Raw genomic sequence first — 20,069 nt, 5'->3', positions numbered from 1 at the left:
CTTTGCTTTTTCTTAGTAAACCTGAGACGACTGTTAAGTATGTAGTGAATGTGATAGAGAGTTATGGGACCTTTTCAGGGTTAAAAATTAATTGGGACAAATCCATCTTGTTGCCGTTACTAGAGGACCCGGTGGGAGAGGGAGGTGAGAGGTATGAGAAGATGAGGGTGTTGAAGAAAGGGGAAAGCTTCAGATATCTAGGGGTAGAGATATCAGGAAAGATTGATGAGTTCCATGAAAACAATACGTTTAAAGTACTAAAAGCTATAAATGATAAAGTAGATATATGGATAAAATTAGTATACTCCAAAGCAGATAGTTATGCTTGCCCAAACAATCATTCTGCCAAAATTGTTGTATTTATTTTGTGCCACGCCGATCTGGATAAAGGATAATACCTTAAAAAAAATAGAAGAAATGCTAAATAAACTTATCTGGGGACGAAAGAGAGTGAGATTGCGACAAAAATTTCTTTGCCTACCTAAAGGGGAGGGGGGAGTAGGGTTGCCGGATATGAGACTGTATTTTTTGGCGGCACAGTTAAATTATTTATGGAATAGGGGGTGTGTGGAATTGTACAGATATCTAGAGGGGAAATTGGGTAGGATCTATGAGGGTATGATTGAAATCTTGGAAGCAGGGGGTTTAGAGGGGATAGAATGGAGTGCATATCCGGCTGTACATATGCTTATAAAATCATGGAATAGTGTTAAAAAACTGTTCGGGATTAAAAATGCCATAGATATTACCCCTAAAATATTATATGTATTACAGATGGTTCCTCTATCAGTACCAACCACTTTCTTTCTTTTTTTCTGCAAAGTATGTTCTCTAGATTTATGTGGAAGGGGAAAAGGTTGCGTACCTCACATGGTTTACATGTGCACTGTCAGTATAAATGAGAGATTGGTCTCCCTGATGTTCCGATCTATTACTAAGCGGTTCAACTGGGGAGGTGGCTAGACCTTGTTGCCCCGGCACGCATTTCATCCTCCCAGTCCCCTAGCCCTCGTCTCTCGGGTGATTTGAAGCTGCATTGCTTGCCTTCAGTGAAATCCATCAATGACCCTGCATTACTCCCCACGGTAAAGGGAGCCCTCCTGGTATGGAAGGGATTGAGGTTACAATTGAAACAATCACCTGCCAGGGTTATGCCAGCTGTGCTGGTTCCCTGGCTGGTGGGTGACCCCACACCCACATATGTCCACATGTAGAATTGTTTTGGTCCAAACAGTATTCCTGAGCTACTTGATTCAGACCATAAATTAGACATGGCTTTGGTGCAGGAGTGTTTAGACTTTTTGCATGTTGCCCATCTCTCCAAATGCTTCCAAGTAGTTACTTGGGAGGGAACCCATTCACCAGGGAACCTACGGAATTTGAAAAACTATTCTGGGGAAGCTGACTAAGCGAAATGTGGGTTGGGACAGCTCCAGTCCATACAGCAGAATGGGTGAGTGCTACATACAGTAAGGGGAATGCAATACGGGACTAGGCAAAGGCTGTGTTTACCCCTAAAATGTGTATTGCTGAGCCCACTAAGCACTTTATATAATATTATTTTCACTCTGTGTATTATTGCTGGCTGTGTGGACAAGTTGATTTTATCTAGTGGTAATATTATATTACATTGTCATATATTTTTAAATAATTAATAGAAAAAATTGATTGTCTCTGAACTATGCCCATAGTCCATATTTAAGTGGGTAGTTTCAATATTAGGGTAGAGTTACATCTGGTGGTGCAGGTAGCTGCTGTGATCCAGCTTTCCTTTATTAAAGGGAATCAGTCAGCTCCCGGGCACTACCTAAGGTGTTGACAGTGTGCTGTAGCTGGCAGTCCCCCAGTGAGCATGGTGCCTTTTTGGTAATTTTTACCGTGCAGTGGATTATGTACAATCTTATGTCTCCTACTGTCACAGAGCTGTTGTTCGTGCCACACTAGTCATGCATCCTCCTCCCTCTTCATGAATAATCAATGCTGCCCGGCCTCCTGCTCGCTCAGCTGTCAGATTGCAGATCAGTCCTCTGTAGGCAGGTTATCTCTCAAAGAATCTCTCCTCCCTAATGTGTTGGAGCTGTGGTCTAGGGGTAACTCACCTGTCTAGAGACCTGACAGCAGTTCATTCTCTGGTTCGAATCTCCTGATGGAAATTAAATAGATGTCTTTCTTTCCCTCATTATTGAATCATTTTTAAGGCTATGTTCAACACACAGTATTTTTGCTCAGTATTTTGGTCAGTATTTTGCAACCAAAACCAGGAGTGGATTGAGAACACAGAAAGGCTATGTTCTCACACTGGTGAAATTGAGCAGATGGCCGCCATTTAATGGCAAATATTGGACGTTGTTTTAAAAAAACAGTAATTATTTGCCATTAACCTCTTAAGGACATAGGACGTACCGGTACGTCCTATGTCCTCATTAGCACTTCAAAGCGGGGCCGCGCGGCGGCCCCGCTTTGAAGTGCCGCGATCCCGGGTGCCGCGTGTAGCCCGGGACCGCCGCTATTAGCGGGCACGGTCCGATCGCCGTGCCCGCTAATTAGCTAATCGGAGGCAGCTGTCAAAGTTGACAGCTGCCTCCGATTACCGGAGGCAACGTTTCCCTGGTGTCTAGTGGGGGAGATCGCTCCTCCGGGACCTTGTCCCGGAGGAGCGATCTCCGTTACTGATGCCGGCCGGGGACGCGTCCAAGATGGCGCCGTCCTCGGCTCGGCACTCGTTTGTTTCCGGCTGCAGCAGCCGAAAGCAAACGAGTGCCGATCTCATGGATCTCTGCAGCATATCTATGCTGCAGAGATCTCAATGAGTGATCCAAGTGTATATACTAGAAGTCCCCCAGGGGGGCTTCTAGTATATGTGTAAAAAAAAACAAAAACGTGTTGTTAATAGTAAAAATCCCCCTCCCCTAATAAAAGTCTGAATCACCCCCCTTTTCCCAGGTTTTAAATAAAAGTAAACAAATAAATAAATAAATAAACATGTTTGGTATCGCCGCGTGCGTAATCGCCCGAACTATTAATTAATCACATTCCTGATCTCGTACGGTAAACGGCGTCAGCGCAAAAAAATCCCAAAGTGCAAAATTGCGCATTTTTGGTCGCATCAAATCCAGAAAAAATGTAATAAAAAGCGATCAAAAAGTCGTATATGCGCAATCAAGGTACCGATAGAAAGATCACATCATGGCGCAAAAAATGACACCTCGCACAGCCCCATAGACCAAAGGATAAAAGCGCTATAAGCCTGGGAATGGAGCGATTTTAAGGAATGTATATTGGTCAACAACGGTTTGAATTTTTTACAGGCCATCAGATACAATATAAGTTATACATGTTATATATCGTTTTAATCGTAACGACTTGAGGAACATGCATAACAAGTCAGTTTTACCCCAGGGCGAATGGCGTAAAAACACATTTCCCCCAAATAAAAGAAATGCGTTTTTTTTTTCAATTTCACCACACTTTGAATTTTTTTCTGGTTTCGCAGTGTACTTTATGCAAAAATTCAGCCTGTAATTGCAAAGTACAATAAGTGACGCAAGAAATAAGGGGTCATGTGGGTTTCTAGGTGGAAAAATGCAAGTGCTATGACCTTTTAAACACAAGGAGGAAAAACCGAAAACGTAAAAACGAAAATGGGCCATGTCCTTAAAGGGTTAAAGGGGTACCTCAGCGAAGGGGCACTTTTTAGCTGGGACCGGGGAGGAGGTGGCCTAGGGAAAAGACGTCCACTCACCTCCCCGGTTCCAGCGGCGGGTCCCGCATCGCGGCGCTCAGGTGCCCGGCCGCTTCCGGGTGTCTGACGCGGGCCCGAGACGTGACGTCTCAGCCACTCAGTGAAGGAGGCGGGATCTGAGCGGACTTGAAACGGATCCCGCCTCGTTCACTGAGTGGCTGAGCGGACCTGAGACGTCTCGTCTCGGGCCCGTGTCAGACACCGGGAAGCGGCCGGGAACCAGGCAGCAGAGCGCCGCGATGCGGGACCCGCCGCTGGAACCAGGGAGGTGAGTGGACGTCTTTTCCCTCGGCCACCTCCTCCCCGCTCCCAGCAAAAAAGGCCCCCCCCACTGGAGTACCCCTTTAAATGACAGCCATCCACTCAATTTTAACAGTGTGTGAACATAGCCTTTCAGTGTTCAATCCACTTCTGGTTTTGGTTGCAAAATACTGACCAAAATACTGAGCAAAAATACTGTGTGTGCGAACATAGCCTTAAAAATGATACAATAATGATACAATTTAGGGGATTCGAACCAGAGAATGAACTGCTGTCAGGGCTCTAGACAGGGGAGTTACCCCCTAGACCACAGCTCCAACACTTTGCAGAGGAAAGATTCTTTCAGACATAACCTTCCTATAGAGGACTGATCTGCAATCTGACAGCTGAGCGAGCAGGAGGCCAGGCGGCATTGATTATTCATGAAGAGGGAGGAGGATGCATGACAAGTGTGGCACGAACAACAGCTCTGTGACAGTAGGAGACATAAGATTGTACATAATACGCTGCACGGAAAATTACCAAAAAGACACCATGCTTACTGGGGGCTGCCAGCTACAGCACACTGTCAACACCTTAGGTAGTGTCCGGGAGCTGACAGATTCCCTTTAACCATCTCTATCCCGAACCTTTTTGTGTAAATGCTTATTATCTTGGAAGAGATAGCTAAGTATCACTTTAATGGAAGGAGAGGTGCACCATATACTGCATCACTCCCATGCTTTCTCTAGATGTGTCCTATTACAACAGAACTATTTCAAGCTCCTGTTCTGCTAGTACAAGACGCCAGAGTGTCTATATGCCTATAAATTAGCCCCTTCTGATTGGTGCTGGCGCTTTCTTCTCTACACTGGTTTGTTAACGCATATTTGGTGGAGTTGTCGGGAGTTGAAATCGTACTGGACTAAGGTGGAAGAGGTGGTCAATGAGGTGACGGGGTACACATTGCGCCTTTCTATGCCTGTTATTGCTTTGCGCCTGCCCGCTAAATATTATATGGCCACTCCCCTGTTAGCTGCTGCTGAAGCTCTTATCTCACTGAAATAGAGGCAGACGCTCCCTCTGAACCCATCAGAATGGTTTCAGAGAGCTAACCAGATCTCTAGATTTGAGGAACTGGATAGTTGGGCAAATAGATCTCACGATAGGATCTCAAATTATGGAAGCCTTGGTTGAACTCTAAATACCATACTCAGCTCACCCTATAACAGCCCACTCCACCTACCAGCCTTACTATGCCTTCTTTCACCCCCACCACTGACTAGGTGACATGGGCCTTGGCCTGGGCGGTCTCTGAGTCCCCTACCGCCACCCTCCTTCTCTCCCCCCACCCCCTTCCATACACAACCTGAGGATAGCGGTGGTGCTGTTTTTGCATGAAGCTTACTGTGTGTGTGTTGTTTTTTTTTAATCCTGGATAAAATAGGTGGCCATTTTAAAAATGAGTTTTCTTTATCTTCACTTAAGTTGTTTTAGGCTTACTAACCATAGAGCAGTTATCCTATTCTTCGAAGATACTTTGATAAAAGGATGGTATGATACTTTGCCTCCCACTCATCCCTGATACTAGGTCTTTACTTTCTAGCACTCAAAAAAAAAAAAAAATTTACAACCAAAACCCAGAGGAAACCTACGTTCCTTTCACAAACCTCTGATCTTTGAACAGAGATCAACGGCTGCCAGATTCTGATTACAAACAGGAGAGCAGTGTTAGGGCGGGTTCACACTACGGAATTCTCGCGGACAATGTCCGCGGAATTCCGTCAGCTGTCCGCCCGCACATCTGGGCGCCTTTCCGCCGGCCCCATAGACACCATTCTATGGGCCGGCGTATTCCGCTATACGCTGAAAGAAGTGTCATGTCACTTCTTCTAGCGGATCGCGGAATACGCCGGCCCATAGAATGGTGTCTATGGAGCCGGCGAAAAAGCGAGTGCCCGTGCGGGCGGACAGCTGACGGAATTCCGCGGACAATGTCCGCGAGAATTCCGTAGTGTGAACCCGCCCTTACGTAGAAAATACAGGTAAATGCATTAACCAAGTCTTATAACTGGTCTTTTAGGTATGTTTATTTCTTACAAGAAGTTGAATTTGAGTGGAATGTAATATAATACTTAATAAAAACTATAGGCAAACATGGCAGATTTGTATTTGTTCAGTAAAAACCTGTGAAGAACAGGGACTAGATTTGATAATTAATTATAAAATGCCTTATTAAGGCTGTGTTTACACACTGTCAAAATGGCAGCTGTCATTTAAGGACAAATTAAGGCCATTATTTTTAAATGACGTTATTCATATTTGAAAACTACGGCCCTCGAATACAAACGGCTGTCATTTTGACGGTGTGTGCATGTAGCCTTGGGGTGGGTTCACACGTACCGATTGTCTTCCCAACTATGTGTCACCTGCTATCAGCAATATATTGATGGAGCTATTTATATTTCATCAATGTTATCTCACACCAATTCGCCTGCATAAGATGGGAAGACACTCCTCCTCCGAATGTCACAGGTACAGGCACCCCGGTCGGATTTTAGACATATGATGTGGGATTGTCCACATAGTAATTCTTTTTGGGAAGAAGTGGTTAGTCTTCTCAGTAGTATATTACAGCAACCGATCGCTTAGAACCCAAGGGATGTCTGCTTGGCATATTGGATGATGAGATCTGGACACACCATCAGCTCATTTGTTTGCGGGCAATGCTGTTTCTAGCAAGGAAAGCTATAGCCATCCAATGGATGGATCCCCTACTCTACAGGAATCAAAAGCACTTGTGAATACAGCAGTGTCTTATGAAAATCTGGTATTTAAACACAGGGGGTGTCCGGCTTAGTTTAATAAAGTTTGGGGACAGTGTTGCCATCACTCTAATTATTCAACAAATAGATTTTACACCTCCGGGCTGCACTGACCGTTTCTAACTTTTAGTATTCTCTCTTTCCCTCCTCTGATGAGGGACGATAGCAGCCACATCACGCTATACTACTTCCCAATATATCTATACCATGTGAGCCGATATGCGCCAGTGCAAGAATCGCTAAGTGCGCGGTTTTACTGGTTTTTGAGTTCTTTATTGTATTTTAATAGTACTGTCTGATTATGTTGTGAATCATTGTTTGTTTGCATTGTGAAAGAAAGCTTATGGGAATAATTTGTGTCCTTCATTGTATTCTTACAATGCTTTTATTATCCTGTATGCTGTTATAAAATTTTGTATGTATTTACAATGCCTGTCAATCCTTCATAAAACAAATTTAAAAAGGTGTCCAGAAGACGCATTACTTCAAGGCTTTAGGGTGCGTTTACACAGAGAGATCTATCTGACAGTTTTTTTAAGCCAAAGCCAGGAAGAGACTATAGAACTGGAAAGAAAAGACTGAGATTTCTCTTCCTTTCAAATCCATTCCTGACTTTGGTTTAAAAAAATCTGTCAAATAAATCTCTCTCCCTTATACACACATTCCATGCTTCATGGATGTGAGTCACTGTGTTAACTTGACATCATCTACAAATATGATGCTTGGAGTGGGGAAAGTCTTTGAATTCATGGCGCTGTAATGAAGCAGCCATGCCATGCCTCTTGATTTTCCAGCATTTATTTATTGTATCTTGAGTATGGCAATGAAATCTAATTGAAATTAGGTTGAGTTCAACCCATTATACATTTGATTTTAATATCTTGTTTCTGATACTTTTGCAATTTTAGCACCAAGTTCCAGATCCCTTTGCTGCTACTTTCCCGAGTTCAGGATTTTCTGAAGACCCATTTAAAAGCAAGCATGATATGCCAGCACTGCCCCCCAAGAGAAGTGTCCCGCCACGGCCAAAGCCTCCAAGTGGTAAGTTGGTTAAGATTTGATTGCCTTTTAGTTAATTAGTTTGAGGAAGTTTTACAAACTGTGGGTATGTGCACACTGAGCAATTCTAGAGGAATTGTAGCTGAAAGTTTTCAGGCAGAATTCAAGCAGAATTTAAGCCCCCCATTGACTACTATAGGATTCCTCTAGCAGATCTACAGCAGAAAATTCTGCCCGGAAATTCTGCAGTGTGAACAACAGAGCAGAAAACCCATTGAACACAATGGGACTTTGCTCTGCACATTTTTTACGGGAGGAATTTCAAGCTGAATTTCGAGCTGAATTTCAAGCTGAATTCCTCGCCTTTTCCTCAGTGTGCACATACCCTACGAAAGTAATCTGCTGTTTGTAGGCTTTTTGAAAGTAAAGCAACATAATACTGTTTTGTGTTTAGGCACAACGTAGGAACTTTAGAGTGGTTACCATATAGGTGTATACATAATAGGGGTTTACATATTGATGGCTGAAACAATGGGAAGCTACTCTCACCTTGCTTTTAACTCACATAATACTGTAAAAGAGAACATAGTGATAAAACCATTCTGAGCTACGTATAACCCATTACTTAGCTTGTAATAAATTTTTAAAGGGAGAGCTAATTGAATATGAAAATAAAATAAAATATTGGGTCGGTAAGGGATTTAATCACTTAATAGCCCACTTGAGGTATATTAGCCCTTAACCCCTTAAGGACCGGGCCTGAAATGGCCTTAAGGACCGGAGCAAATTTTATGAATTTGACCAGTGTCACTTTATTCATTAATAACTTCGGGATGCTTTTACCTATCCGGCTGATTCTGAGATTGTTTTCTCGTGACATATTGTACTTCACATTTCTTGTAAATTGAAGTCGATACTTATAACGAATCTTTATGAAAAAAACCAAAATAACGTGAAAAATTGTGAAAAAATGCACTTTTCCAACTTTAAAACTTTTCTGCTTATACAGAAAATGGTTATGCCACATAAATTATATATTAAATAGCATTAGCAACATGTCTACTTTATGTTGGCGGCATTTATTAAACTCTTTCATTTTTTTTAGACAATAGAAAGCGTAAAACATAAGCAGCAAATTTCCAAATTTTCTGTAAAATTTTAAAATCAGATATTTTTAGGGACCTGTTCATGTTTAAAGTGTATTTGAGGGGACTGTGTGTTAGAAAGCCCCACAAAGCACCCCATTTCAGAAACTGCACCCCCCACACTCTGCAAAAGCATATCCAGAAAGTGTTTTAACCCTTTAGGGGAGTCACAGAAATAAAAGCTAAGTGTGTAAGAAATTTGAAAATTTTAATTTTCTGTGCAGAGATTTTTTTCTAATCCAATATCTTTCATAATTGTAAACCTATTAACAGAGAAATGCACCCCAATATTGATTGCCCCATTTCTGCAGTTTATAGAAATACCCCATATGTGACCCTATTGCGCTATTTGACGCAACCACAAGCCTCAGATACAAAGGAGCGCCTAGTGAATTCCAATGCCTCCGTTATATTTGGTCATTTCTGACTGTACCACTTCAGGTTGGCAGAGGCTCTGGGGTGCCAAAACCTAAAAAACACCCCTAAAGGGACACCATTTAGAAAACTACACCCCTCAAGGAATGTAACAAGGGGTGCGGTGAGCATCTGGACCCCACAGGTGCTTCACAGATTTTCAGAACAATGTAGCGTGAAAAAATAAAAATTATTTCTTTATACTGAAACGTTGTTCTAGCCTTCAATTTTTCATTTCCACAAAGGGATACAAGGAAAAAAATGCACAAAACATGTAGCGCAGTTTCTCCCGAGTACAGAAATACCCCACATGTGGCGATAAAGTGCCAAGCGGGCGCAGGACGAGCCTCCAAAGGGAAGGAGCGCCAATTGGCTTTTGGAAGCTGAATTTCACTGGAATGGATTTCAAGGGCCATGTCGCATTTACAGAGCCCTCGTGCTGCCAAAACACTGGAAACCCCCCACAAGTGACCCCATTCTGGAAACTACACCCCTTAACGAATCTATCAAGGGGTGCATTGAGCACATGGTGACGGGCACAAATGTGGAAAAATGTGACGTGAAAGGGAAAATTTCATTTTTTCACTTTCAAGGCACAAATGTGCCCATCATCAAGTGGTCCATATGCTCACTGCACCCCTTGTTAGATTCCCTGAGGGGTGTAGTTTCCAGATTGGGGTCACTTGTGTGGGGTTTCCAGTGTTTTGGCAGCACGACGGCTCTGTAAATGCGACATGGCGTTCATCATCCATTCTGGCCAAATCCAGCCTCCAAAATCCAAATGGCGCTCCTTCCCTTCAGAGGCTTGCCCTGCGCCCACATGGCGCTTTATGTCCACATGTGGGGTATTTACGGACTCGGGGGAAATTGCTCTACACATTTTATGTGTTTTTTTCTCTTTTAACCCCTTGTGAAAATGAAAAATTCAAGGCTAGACTAACATTATAGTGTAAAAAATGTAATATTTCATTTTCACGCCACATTGTTCCACATTTGTGCCTGTCACCAGTGGGGTCCATATGCTCACTACACCCATTGTTACATTCCCTGAGGGGTGTAGTTTCCATAATGGGGTCACTTGTGGGGGCTTTTACTGCCTTGGCAGCACAGGGAGTTTTTAAATGCAACATGGCCCTCTAAATCCATTCTACCCAAATCCAGCCCCAAAAAGCTAAATGGCGCTCCTTCCCTTCAGAGGCCCGTCTCGCGGCTGCATAGCGCCTTAAGTACACATTTGGGGTATTTCTGTACTCGGGGGAAATTTCTCTACATGTTTTGTTTTGTTTCTTCTCTTTTAACCCCTTGTGCAAATGAGAAACATCAAACTAGATCAATGATGTGGTGTAAAAATTACATTTTTACACTTAAACATTGGCCTAGCCGTGAATTTTTCATTTTCACAAGGGTTTAAAAGAGAAAAAAAACACAAAACGTGTAGAGCAGTTTGTCCCGAGTACGAAAATACCCCACATGTGCACATAAAGCACCATGCGGCCGCAAGACGGGCCTCCGAAGGGAAGGAGCGCCATTTGGCTTTTGCAGGTTGGATTTGGCTGGAATAGATTTCAAGGGCCATGTCGCATTTACAGAGCCCTCGTGCTGCCAGGACAGTGGTAAACCCCCACAAGTGACCCCATTCTGGAAACTACACCCCTCAAAGAATCTAACAAGGGGTGCAGTGGGCATATGGACCCCACTGGTGATGGGCACAAATGTGGAACAATGTGACGTGAAAGTGAAAAATTTCGTTTTTTCATTTTCACAGCACAAATGTGCCCGTCATCGAGGGGTCCATATCCTCACTGCACCCCTTATTAGATTCCTTGAGGGGTGTAGTTTCCAGAATGGGGTCACTTCTGGGGGGTTTTCAATGTCTTGGCAACACAGGGCCTTTGTAAATGCGACATGGCATTCATCATCCATTCTAGCCAAATGGCGCTCCTTCCCTTCGGAGGCTTACCCTGCACCCACATGGTGCTTTATGTCCACATGTGGGGTATTTCCGTACTCAGGGGAAATTGTTCTACACATTTCGTGTTTTTTTTTTTATCTTTTAACCCCTTGTGAAAATGAAAAAATAAAGACTAGATCAATAATTTAGTGTAAAAATTTAGATTTTTTTTTACAGTAAATGTTGGTCTAGCCTTGATTTTTTTATTTCCACAAGGGGTTAAAAGAGAAAATAAACACAAAACGTGTAGAGTAATTTCCCCTGAGTACGAAAATACCCCACATGTGGACATAGTGTGCCATATGGGCACAGGGCAAGCCACCAAAGGGACAGAGCGCCATTTAGAGGCTGGAATGGAGGATGGAGGCCATGTCGCAATTACAAAGCTCCTGTGCTGCCAGGACAGTAGAAACCCCCCACAAAAGACCCCATTCTGGAACCTACACCCCATAAGGAATCTAACAAGGGCTATAGTGAGCACATAGAGCCCACTGGTGACAAGCACAATGTGCCATGAAAATGGAAAATTAATTTTTTTTTACACTAAAACGTTGGTCTAGCTTTAAATTTTTCATGTTCACAAGGAGTTAAAAGAAAAAATAAAACGAAAACATGCAGAGCAATTACCCACGAGTAAGGAAATACCCCACAAGTAAATTTTTCCTACTGTTTGGCTACATGGCAGGGATCAGCAGGAAAGTCCACCAGTGAACTCGCTTGAATTGTTTATAGTTCACATGATGTGTGAACATGTATTCATCTAGGGGTATAATGAGTGTTTAGTTTTGTTATATGGTTTTTTTCACTGTCCAATTTTCAAATGGGTAATACTAGAATGATAAATGAATGGGTGAAAGGTGGGATTTAAAAATGTAACATTTCTAATCCAGGGAGGTGTGGTAGATGCGGAAGCATTCATTCATGCACAGTCCGGGTTTGGACGGACAGGTGTTACATTGATAAATTGAATCCTTGCGGATACCCCGTTTTGAGCAGACCCGGCACCTCTTTTGCGCCCTGCGTTTTTTTCCTGTGCAAGGCACTTCACCAGGGAAGTGCTGCCCAGGAATAATTCGGGGAACATCATTTGAAGAAGCAGAAGTTTCCCCAGGCTCTTCTCCAAGTAATAGAATTTTAATAACTTTCTCCTGGTACTCCAAATATGTACCAGGATGGCCAGCTTTCCGGTAAATGACAAATGAGTTATAAAGTGCCAACTGGACAAAATGTACTGCCAGTTTCTTGTACCAGACTTTACCTTTTCTCATGGCACTATAGGGTTTTAAAATTTGATCATTTAGATCTACCCCTCCCATAAACTTATTGTATGCTTGTATGCACACAGGCTTCATTGTGGAAGATGTAAATCCACGAGTGGGTACAGGGGTGCAGCTGGCATAATGGATAGATGTCAACATGCAGACATCTTTTTTGTCTCTAAACTTGAGACAAAGGACCCCATCATGGACCATTGCCCTGCTTTCACCAATTTTCAGGGTTTGGCCGATAAGGGTCTTGGGAAGGTGCTTCTGTTTTTTTCTGACCGTCCCACACGCCACAGTTTTTTTGGCCAGAAGGCATTTGAACAAGGGTACACTTGTGTACCAGTTGTCCAGGTACAAATTGTATCCCTTATCCAAAAGTGGGTGCAGCAGATCCCAGACTATTTTTCCAGTTGTTGTTAGGGAAGATGGACAGTCTGGAGGCTGTATATTGCGGTCCTTCCCTTCATAAACCCGAAAAGCTTGTGTGTATCCGGTCTCAGATTCACATAGCTTATATACCTTCATACCGTACCTTGCACGCTTATTAGGCATATACTGCCGAAACTTTAGCCTGCCCTTAAAGTGCACAAGGGACTCATCAATTGAAATTTCTTTTTGGAGGGTGTAAACTCGGGAGAAACTTAAGGCTAAAATATTAATTAGGGGTCTAATTTTAAAAAGTCTATCGAAATTGGGGTCATTCTGGGGAGGGCATTGAGAATTATCTGTAAAATGGAGAAATTTCTGGATGGCTTCATATCGGGCTCTGGTCATTGTATTTCGGTACAATGGACAGTGGTACAAGATGTCTGTCGACCAGTATGATCTTACTTCAGGCTTTTTAGTGAGACCCATGTTCAGTGTCAATCCCCAGTATTTTAAGAGTTCTTCACAGCTAGTTGGATGCCACTTATTAGGCACAGCATGAAAGGAGTTGGGGTGTGCAGAAATAAACTGCTGTGCGTACAGGTTGGTTTGGACCACCATAAGCTGTACCAATTCATCTGTAAAAAATAGCTTAAAAAATCCCATTGCAGAAAGCCCATCTGTCTGCACATTAATTCCTGCCACAGCAGAAAATTCTGGGATTTGGGGGGTGTAATTATATGGGGGTGACCAATCAGAAGTGGCATGTTGCGGGTCAGGCAGGACCTGGGCACTAACCCTTCTGCGACTGTGAGAAGGTCTATCACTGTCACTTGAGGAGGAGGAGAAGCCCATGAAATCCAGTTCTTCCTCGCTCGCTGTGTCTGTATCTGATGCTATCATGGCATATGCCTCTTCAGCGGTGTATAGTCTCCCTGCCATTATACAAATAGGTGTGTGTGTGTGTATATTTATATATTTATTTATATGTATGAGATGTATATACACACTTATCCTTTGTAGATTTTTTTCCTTTTTTTTTTTTTTTTTTTTTTTTTAAAGAACACACTAAACACTTACTAACTTAAAAAACACTGACAACTGATGCCACAGATTAACTTTGACAGACTGCCAAGATAAAGAATGGAAACTGAAGTTTTTTTTGTTTTTTTTTTTATATTTGTGTTATTAAAAAAACAAAAACTAACTACCTACTACACCAACTGACACTTACTGACAAGCAGACACTGACAACTGATATCTCTGGTGGACTGACAACTAGACAGCTGACAAAATAACTTAACTAAAGCTGACTAACTGACAGCTGACACAACAGACTAGTAAACTGATGCTGACTATCTGACAGAATCAATTGATGCTGACTGACAGCTGACACGATATACTGACAATGACTAATGGACAGCTGACAGGATGTGCTGACAGAATGAACTAACAACTGACTGACAGTTGACAACTGACAGGATGTACTGACACTGACTGACAGCTGACAGAATGAATTGATGCTTATTGACCGCTGACAGAATGAACTAACAACTGACTGACTGACAGTTGACAACTGACAGGATGACTGACGCTGACTAACTGACAGCACCCAATAACTGACTAACAACTATATAACTACTTATAAATACTTATATAACTTTTGATTTATAAAAAAAAAATATCTCCCTTATATAGTGGGAGGTTGTGGGGTCACACACTGGTGACACGGAGGGTATGTGGAAGGATGTGGGATGACAAGACAGGCTCTGTTCTCTCTCTGCTCACACTTCTAACTGAGAGATCAGAGCCTGTCAGATAAGGCGTCGATCTTTGGTCCCGCCCCCAGGAGATGAACAGCCAATCAGCATGAGCTGATGATGGGCCACTACTATTGGTCCATCGGTGGTGGAGGGGCGGGACTTAATGAAGCGATGCCGCAACCGAACTGATGCCGTTCCCGGACAGATGTAAGTACCGGGAATGCATCAATAAAACCCCGCTGACACCGGCAATGGACCAGCGATCACTGTAATCGGTGGATCAGTAAGGATCCACTGAATACGGTGATCGTCAGTACTGGATCGCTGCTGCAGATCCATTGCTGCTTACAGAGGACTGTCGGCTGTCAGGGCGAGCTAATCTTCCGGTTCCCGGACACTGTCAGTCACGACAGTGAGCACGGGAAACCGGTCAGTAACTGTACTTCCTGGAGCGGAAAGTCACCTCTCTCCAGGACGTACAGTCACGTCCTTATGCGGGAAGGGGTTAATAGCCCATCTGTTGTAAGGCAGCTATGAAGTAAATTGATATAACATCAGGGTATCATGGCCTCAGGGCAGCATAAGTCAGGTGACTGATTCCCTTTAAAGTTGTCTCCCACCTGGTCTGACATTGCTAGTGGAGAGGCAAAAAAAACAGCATGATTGGAGATCAGGTTGGTACATTGAGTATAGTGTACTTGTCCCTAATTATTAGGACCCATGCGTAATACTCAGTGTGTCAGTGTATTCCTGGGCCCAGGTATAAATCCTATTGAATGTCTATGGAAGGAGCTTCTACATGCAGTCTGGAGAAAGCACCTTTACACCTGAGAGAGCTGGAGAAGTCTGCTCACAAGGAGCAGCCCAAAATACCTCTAGACAGGCGGAAGTCTTATTGGGAGATACAGAAACCATTTATTTGTAGTGATTGCCCCAAACAGTTGGGCAACGAAATATTAAACTCATGATACCATCATTTATGTACAGACCAGTTCCATTAGTAAGTTTTTTTGTTTTTTTTAAAGGGAACCAGTCAGCACGATTGTGCCGATATGGCTCCCAGCTGCACCCTATAGATCTTTTATTGCAGCCCCCTTACCATATGAGTCAAAACTGCTAGTTTACCTTTACAACAGCAAAAAAAATGTTTTATTGTGGCACGCGAGGCCAGAAGAGGGGCAGCAAGTAGTCCTGTGAGCCTGTGGCTAGTCACAGCTCTCTGCCTGTCAGAGTGCTCTGCAAGGATGTTTGACAGGCAGAGAGACCTGTTATTGGTTTTTCCTCAGTGTAAAGGTAACCCGGTAGACAGGGCTCCTCTGGTAAAGGAGCTGCAATAAAGATTTATAGGGTGCAATCTTTCTGTGTAAATGCAGTAACTTACTTTGATTAGTTGATTTTCAGTAAATTAAAATGTATTATTACTTTTGTCCGTTTAAAGTTATTTCAGTGACCATTGTGAGACCATTGTTTTCTTTAACATAAGGATACCACACATTGAATAGGTCATCACTTCCTCCTTTTCTTACTATATGGAAAAGTGAAAGGGAATAAAGTTGACCTTACATTTCAATGGTTAAATTCAGTCAGATAATTGTGGATTTCCCAGTTTAGTGAACAGTATTATATAGCTTGAAAGACACAGTATACTATATTCTTTTTTTAACATGAGAAAAAGCCATACATGTTACAAAGCAGAAGTGAGATTACCAGAGGTCATAACAGTGTAACTCATGTAAATCTTTATTTCAAGTATAAAACATTTCAAAATTATACTTTTTTATTCCACTGTTTTGATTCAGCACCCTCTGAATCTTAAAAGGGGAACACCAGATAAGGAAAACTTGTTTTCTATTAAGGGTCTGTTCACACGTACAGACTCGCTGCGTATTTATCGCTGTGAGTTTCTTGCACATAAATCCACAGCGATACTGATTGCTATCAAGTCAATGTATGTGTATTCTTGCTGCGTGTTTGGTGCAATTTTTACATGCAAGTTTTAATTTTCACATGATTTTCACAGGCAAGTTCAGCGAGTTTGATGCGAGTTCTGTGCGAGTTTTACGCAGCGAGTCTGTACGTGTGAACAGACCCTCAAAGTTATATAGATGTGTTTCTGCAATGTATTACCATATCTGTGCATTTCTGCCACACTGGTAGCTGATTGACATCCAGGAAGTGAAGAAAAATGGCCTCTGTGCCAATTCACATTGTCTCCTGCTCCCACTGCTCTCCCACTTAGGAGGCAAATCTTCCATGCCTCTGTCTCACATTGTGTGTGTTTGCTGAGGACAGGCTGATGATACAGACATGGGGCAGGGTGTGATGTCACAGGAGGCTTGGCTGCATCCCCCAATCCCCTGAGTAATTAACCATTTGTTACCGGCTAGAAGCAGGTGCAGCAATATCACTGAGTGTGCAAAAGTCTGCTGTGAAATTAGGGCTATGTTCATACACGTTGGAGTTTCATTGCAGTACTGCAGCGTCTTGACAAAAATGATGCAGTAACACAATTACATGATGCTAAATGGCACAGAGGATCAGAGCCGGCACTGCCAATCCCACCTGGACAAAAAAAATGAGGCATAAACATATAATATCGGATAAATTCCTTATTGTAGGGCTTAACCTCAAAGATAAAAGATGCTTGATCTTAATATGTGTGAGGAGATGAAAAGAAAAAAAAATTTAATCAAATTGATAAAGTTTTTTACGTTATTCCAATATCCAAGTTACAGGTAGAGAATACAGCGTGCTGTGGGGTGGGACTACAATGAAATGATTGATTACTGCAAATAATTCAGTAACACAATGAAACTGCAATGTGTGAACACAGCCTAGATGTTCTGCAACAGATTTGGGTGGGAAATGGGCAGGGTGGAGGACTGTGATGAACAGCTGAGGGAAAGCAGTGCATTCTGGAACCTGTAGTACTGTTAGAATTGCTCACCCAGGAAGTACAGAAACACAATACAGAACAAAAACAAATTGATTTTTGGTAATTTCAAAACTGGGATGTATAGGTAAGTAATGCTATATGCTTCTGCAGAATTTTCATCCCCCCCCCCTCTACCTGGAGTTCCCCTTTAACGCCAAAAAGAGAAATATGCTCCATGGGTATAAATAAATTTTATTTTTTATATCAACTTGACTGAATCCCTTCTGATTTCAACTTGTTAGACATTATTTACAAGGTCACGGAATCACCTGCCAAAACTTCACACTTATTAAATATTTCTTAAAGCCCACTGAAATAGACAGTAAAAAAGGATCAGAGCCAAAGCCAAAATTTTTTTAAATTAATTTATTTAGCAGACTTGCATCCATCTCCTGCTCTTTTCCTCCCCTTGTTGAAAGCTTGTTGTCTAGTTTACCAACCACTGCTCTGTTCTCAAAGCATTGGTCTGGCTGGTGTGTAGATAGTGTTTATAGGCCCTTGATAGTGGCACATGTCCCTTAACAGTACGATACTGTCCAGTGTGCTTGTGTAGGCACATAATCTGTTGTCAAGGGGAATGATAGAGGTCAACTGTGGATTTATTCATCCATTTCCACAAGAAGTAACAGAAGATTGGCACATTGCAGAGTTTTAAGAAGGGAAGTTCCAAAAGTGCTTAAAAGAATCATTCCCCCACCACCACTGCAGGCTGGTGCATATACTTACCAATAACGATCAGTGTCCCATGGTGCGGCTTCATTCCAGTCCTGTGACGCCGTTCAAATCTTGCAAGCGCTCATGTGACCTCTCCGCCGACTGGCCTGCAGCTAAGGAGGTTGCACTTCAGGGTCTCCAATGCATCTCTATGAGACCCCAACTTCTAGCCACGTGATATCACCGCACACAGGATTTAAACGCGGCAATAGAACTATAACTACTTGAAACTACTACTAGTTTTGATGCACTCATTGCTCAATTTTTTTTTCCAGACCCAGGATTTTTAAAAAACATTTTATAATGCTATAAAATAGCAAAGGTAATAATAATCTCCTTAGCAGTCCTGCGCTAATGCATGTCAAGTTCCCCATTGGTCTTAGTTCACTTGGCACCAGCAGTGTTGTGTCATCATGACATGTGATCACAGCAGTTAATCACTGGACATAGCATTGACCTTAAAGGGGTAATCCGGCGCTGAGAAAAAAACCCCAACAATCAATCATAAACTTACTTTTACATTTTTACATTTACCATCCCTCTGGAATTTGTCTCCATTTTTCCAGCTGTTTGCAGGTCCCTGAACCTCCAGTTGGTGGCTTCATTTTTTCTTTACTTCCTGGTTTGGGCTTTCCCATGATGCACTTTGTCTCTTGTGATGTCTAACTGACTCTGGAGAACTGTTAGATGGCTCACAGCTTGTTCAGCCAATCAGAGCTGAGCAACTTGTGTCATCTGACAAAAGAAGGCTGGCTTAACCCTTACAGGACCGGGCCAATTTCCATTTTTGCATTTTTGTTTTTTCCTCCTTGTGCTTAAAAGGCCATAGCACTTGCATTTTTTCACCTAGAAACCCACATGAGTCCTTATTTTTTGCGTCACTAATTGTACTTTGCAATGACAGGCTGATTTTTTTCATAAAGTACACTGCAAAACCAGAAAAAAATTCAATGTGTGGTGGAATTGGAAAAAAACCCCCAACACATTTCTTTTATTTGGAGGGTATTTTCGCGCTGGGGTAAAACTGACATGTTATATATGTTCCTCAAGGCGTTACGATTACAATATGTAACATGTATAACTTTTATATTATGTGATGGCTTGTAAAAAATTCAAACCATTGTTAACAAATATATGTTCAATAAAATCGTTCCATTCCCATGCTTATAGCGCTTTTATACTAGAAGCACATTACGGCACATTCCCTGCCCGGGACAAGACACGGGGATTGCTCCACTGGGACAACGTCCCGGGGGGGGGGGGGGAATGGCTGCATCAGGTAATCAGATGCAGATGTCATCTTTGACAGCTGCATCCGATTATCTAATTAGCAGACACGGTGGGACCCGCACCCAGGACCGCGTCTGTTAAGAGCGCGGCTGCCGCACCGCCCTGCTCTGAACACCTGTGGGCGGCCCTGGATGTACGGGTACGTTCAGGGTCGCCTAAGGGTTAAAGCATAACTGTCATAATTTTTTTTATTGCAGAATGTAGTATAGGCGATTTTAAGAAACTGTATATTAGGTTTTATTTGCCAAAAAAGCCTCTTTCTGTACTCAAAAAGCAATTTCCCAGCCCCCCCCCCTCATATGTGCATTATCTGGCAAATCCGTCTTTATTACAGAGAAGCCAATAAAGACGGGTTCTGCGGTGTCCATTATATCCCTATGGAGGGGGAGGGGCCGAGGGAGATGAGTAAGCAGGAAGAGG

At 42.7% G+C, this 20,069-nt stretch overlaps 1 protein-coding gene across 3 annotated transcripts in view; it reads left to right on the top strand.

The window, feature by feature from the left end:
• Positions 1–20,069, top strand: part of EPS15L1 (epidermal growth factor receptor pathway substrate 15 like 1) — a 189,749-nt gene that overhangs the window by 104,587 nt on the left and 65,093 nt on the right. For all 3 annotated transcript variants that reach the window (XM_069962267.1, XM_069962268.1, XM_069962270.1), the window contains one exon: positions 7,716–7,848. In XM_069962267.1, coding sequence (XP_069818368.1) covers positions 7,716–7,848 — 133 coding nt within the window. The remainder of the gene's footprint in view (positions 1–7,715; positions 7,849–20,069) is intronic.

Source organism: Dendropsophus ebraccatus, chromosome 3, assembly GCF_027789765.1.
Source record: "Dendropsophus ebraccatus isolate aDenEbr1 chromosome 3, aDenEbr1.pat, whole genome shotgun sequence".
Classification (NCBI taxonomy): Eukaryota; Metazoa; Chordata; class Amphibia; order Anura; family Hylidae; genus Dendropsophus; species Dendropsophus ebraccatus.
This window is presented reverse-complemented; position numbering and strand designations above follow the sequence as displayed.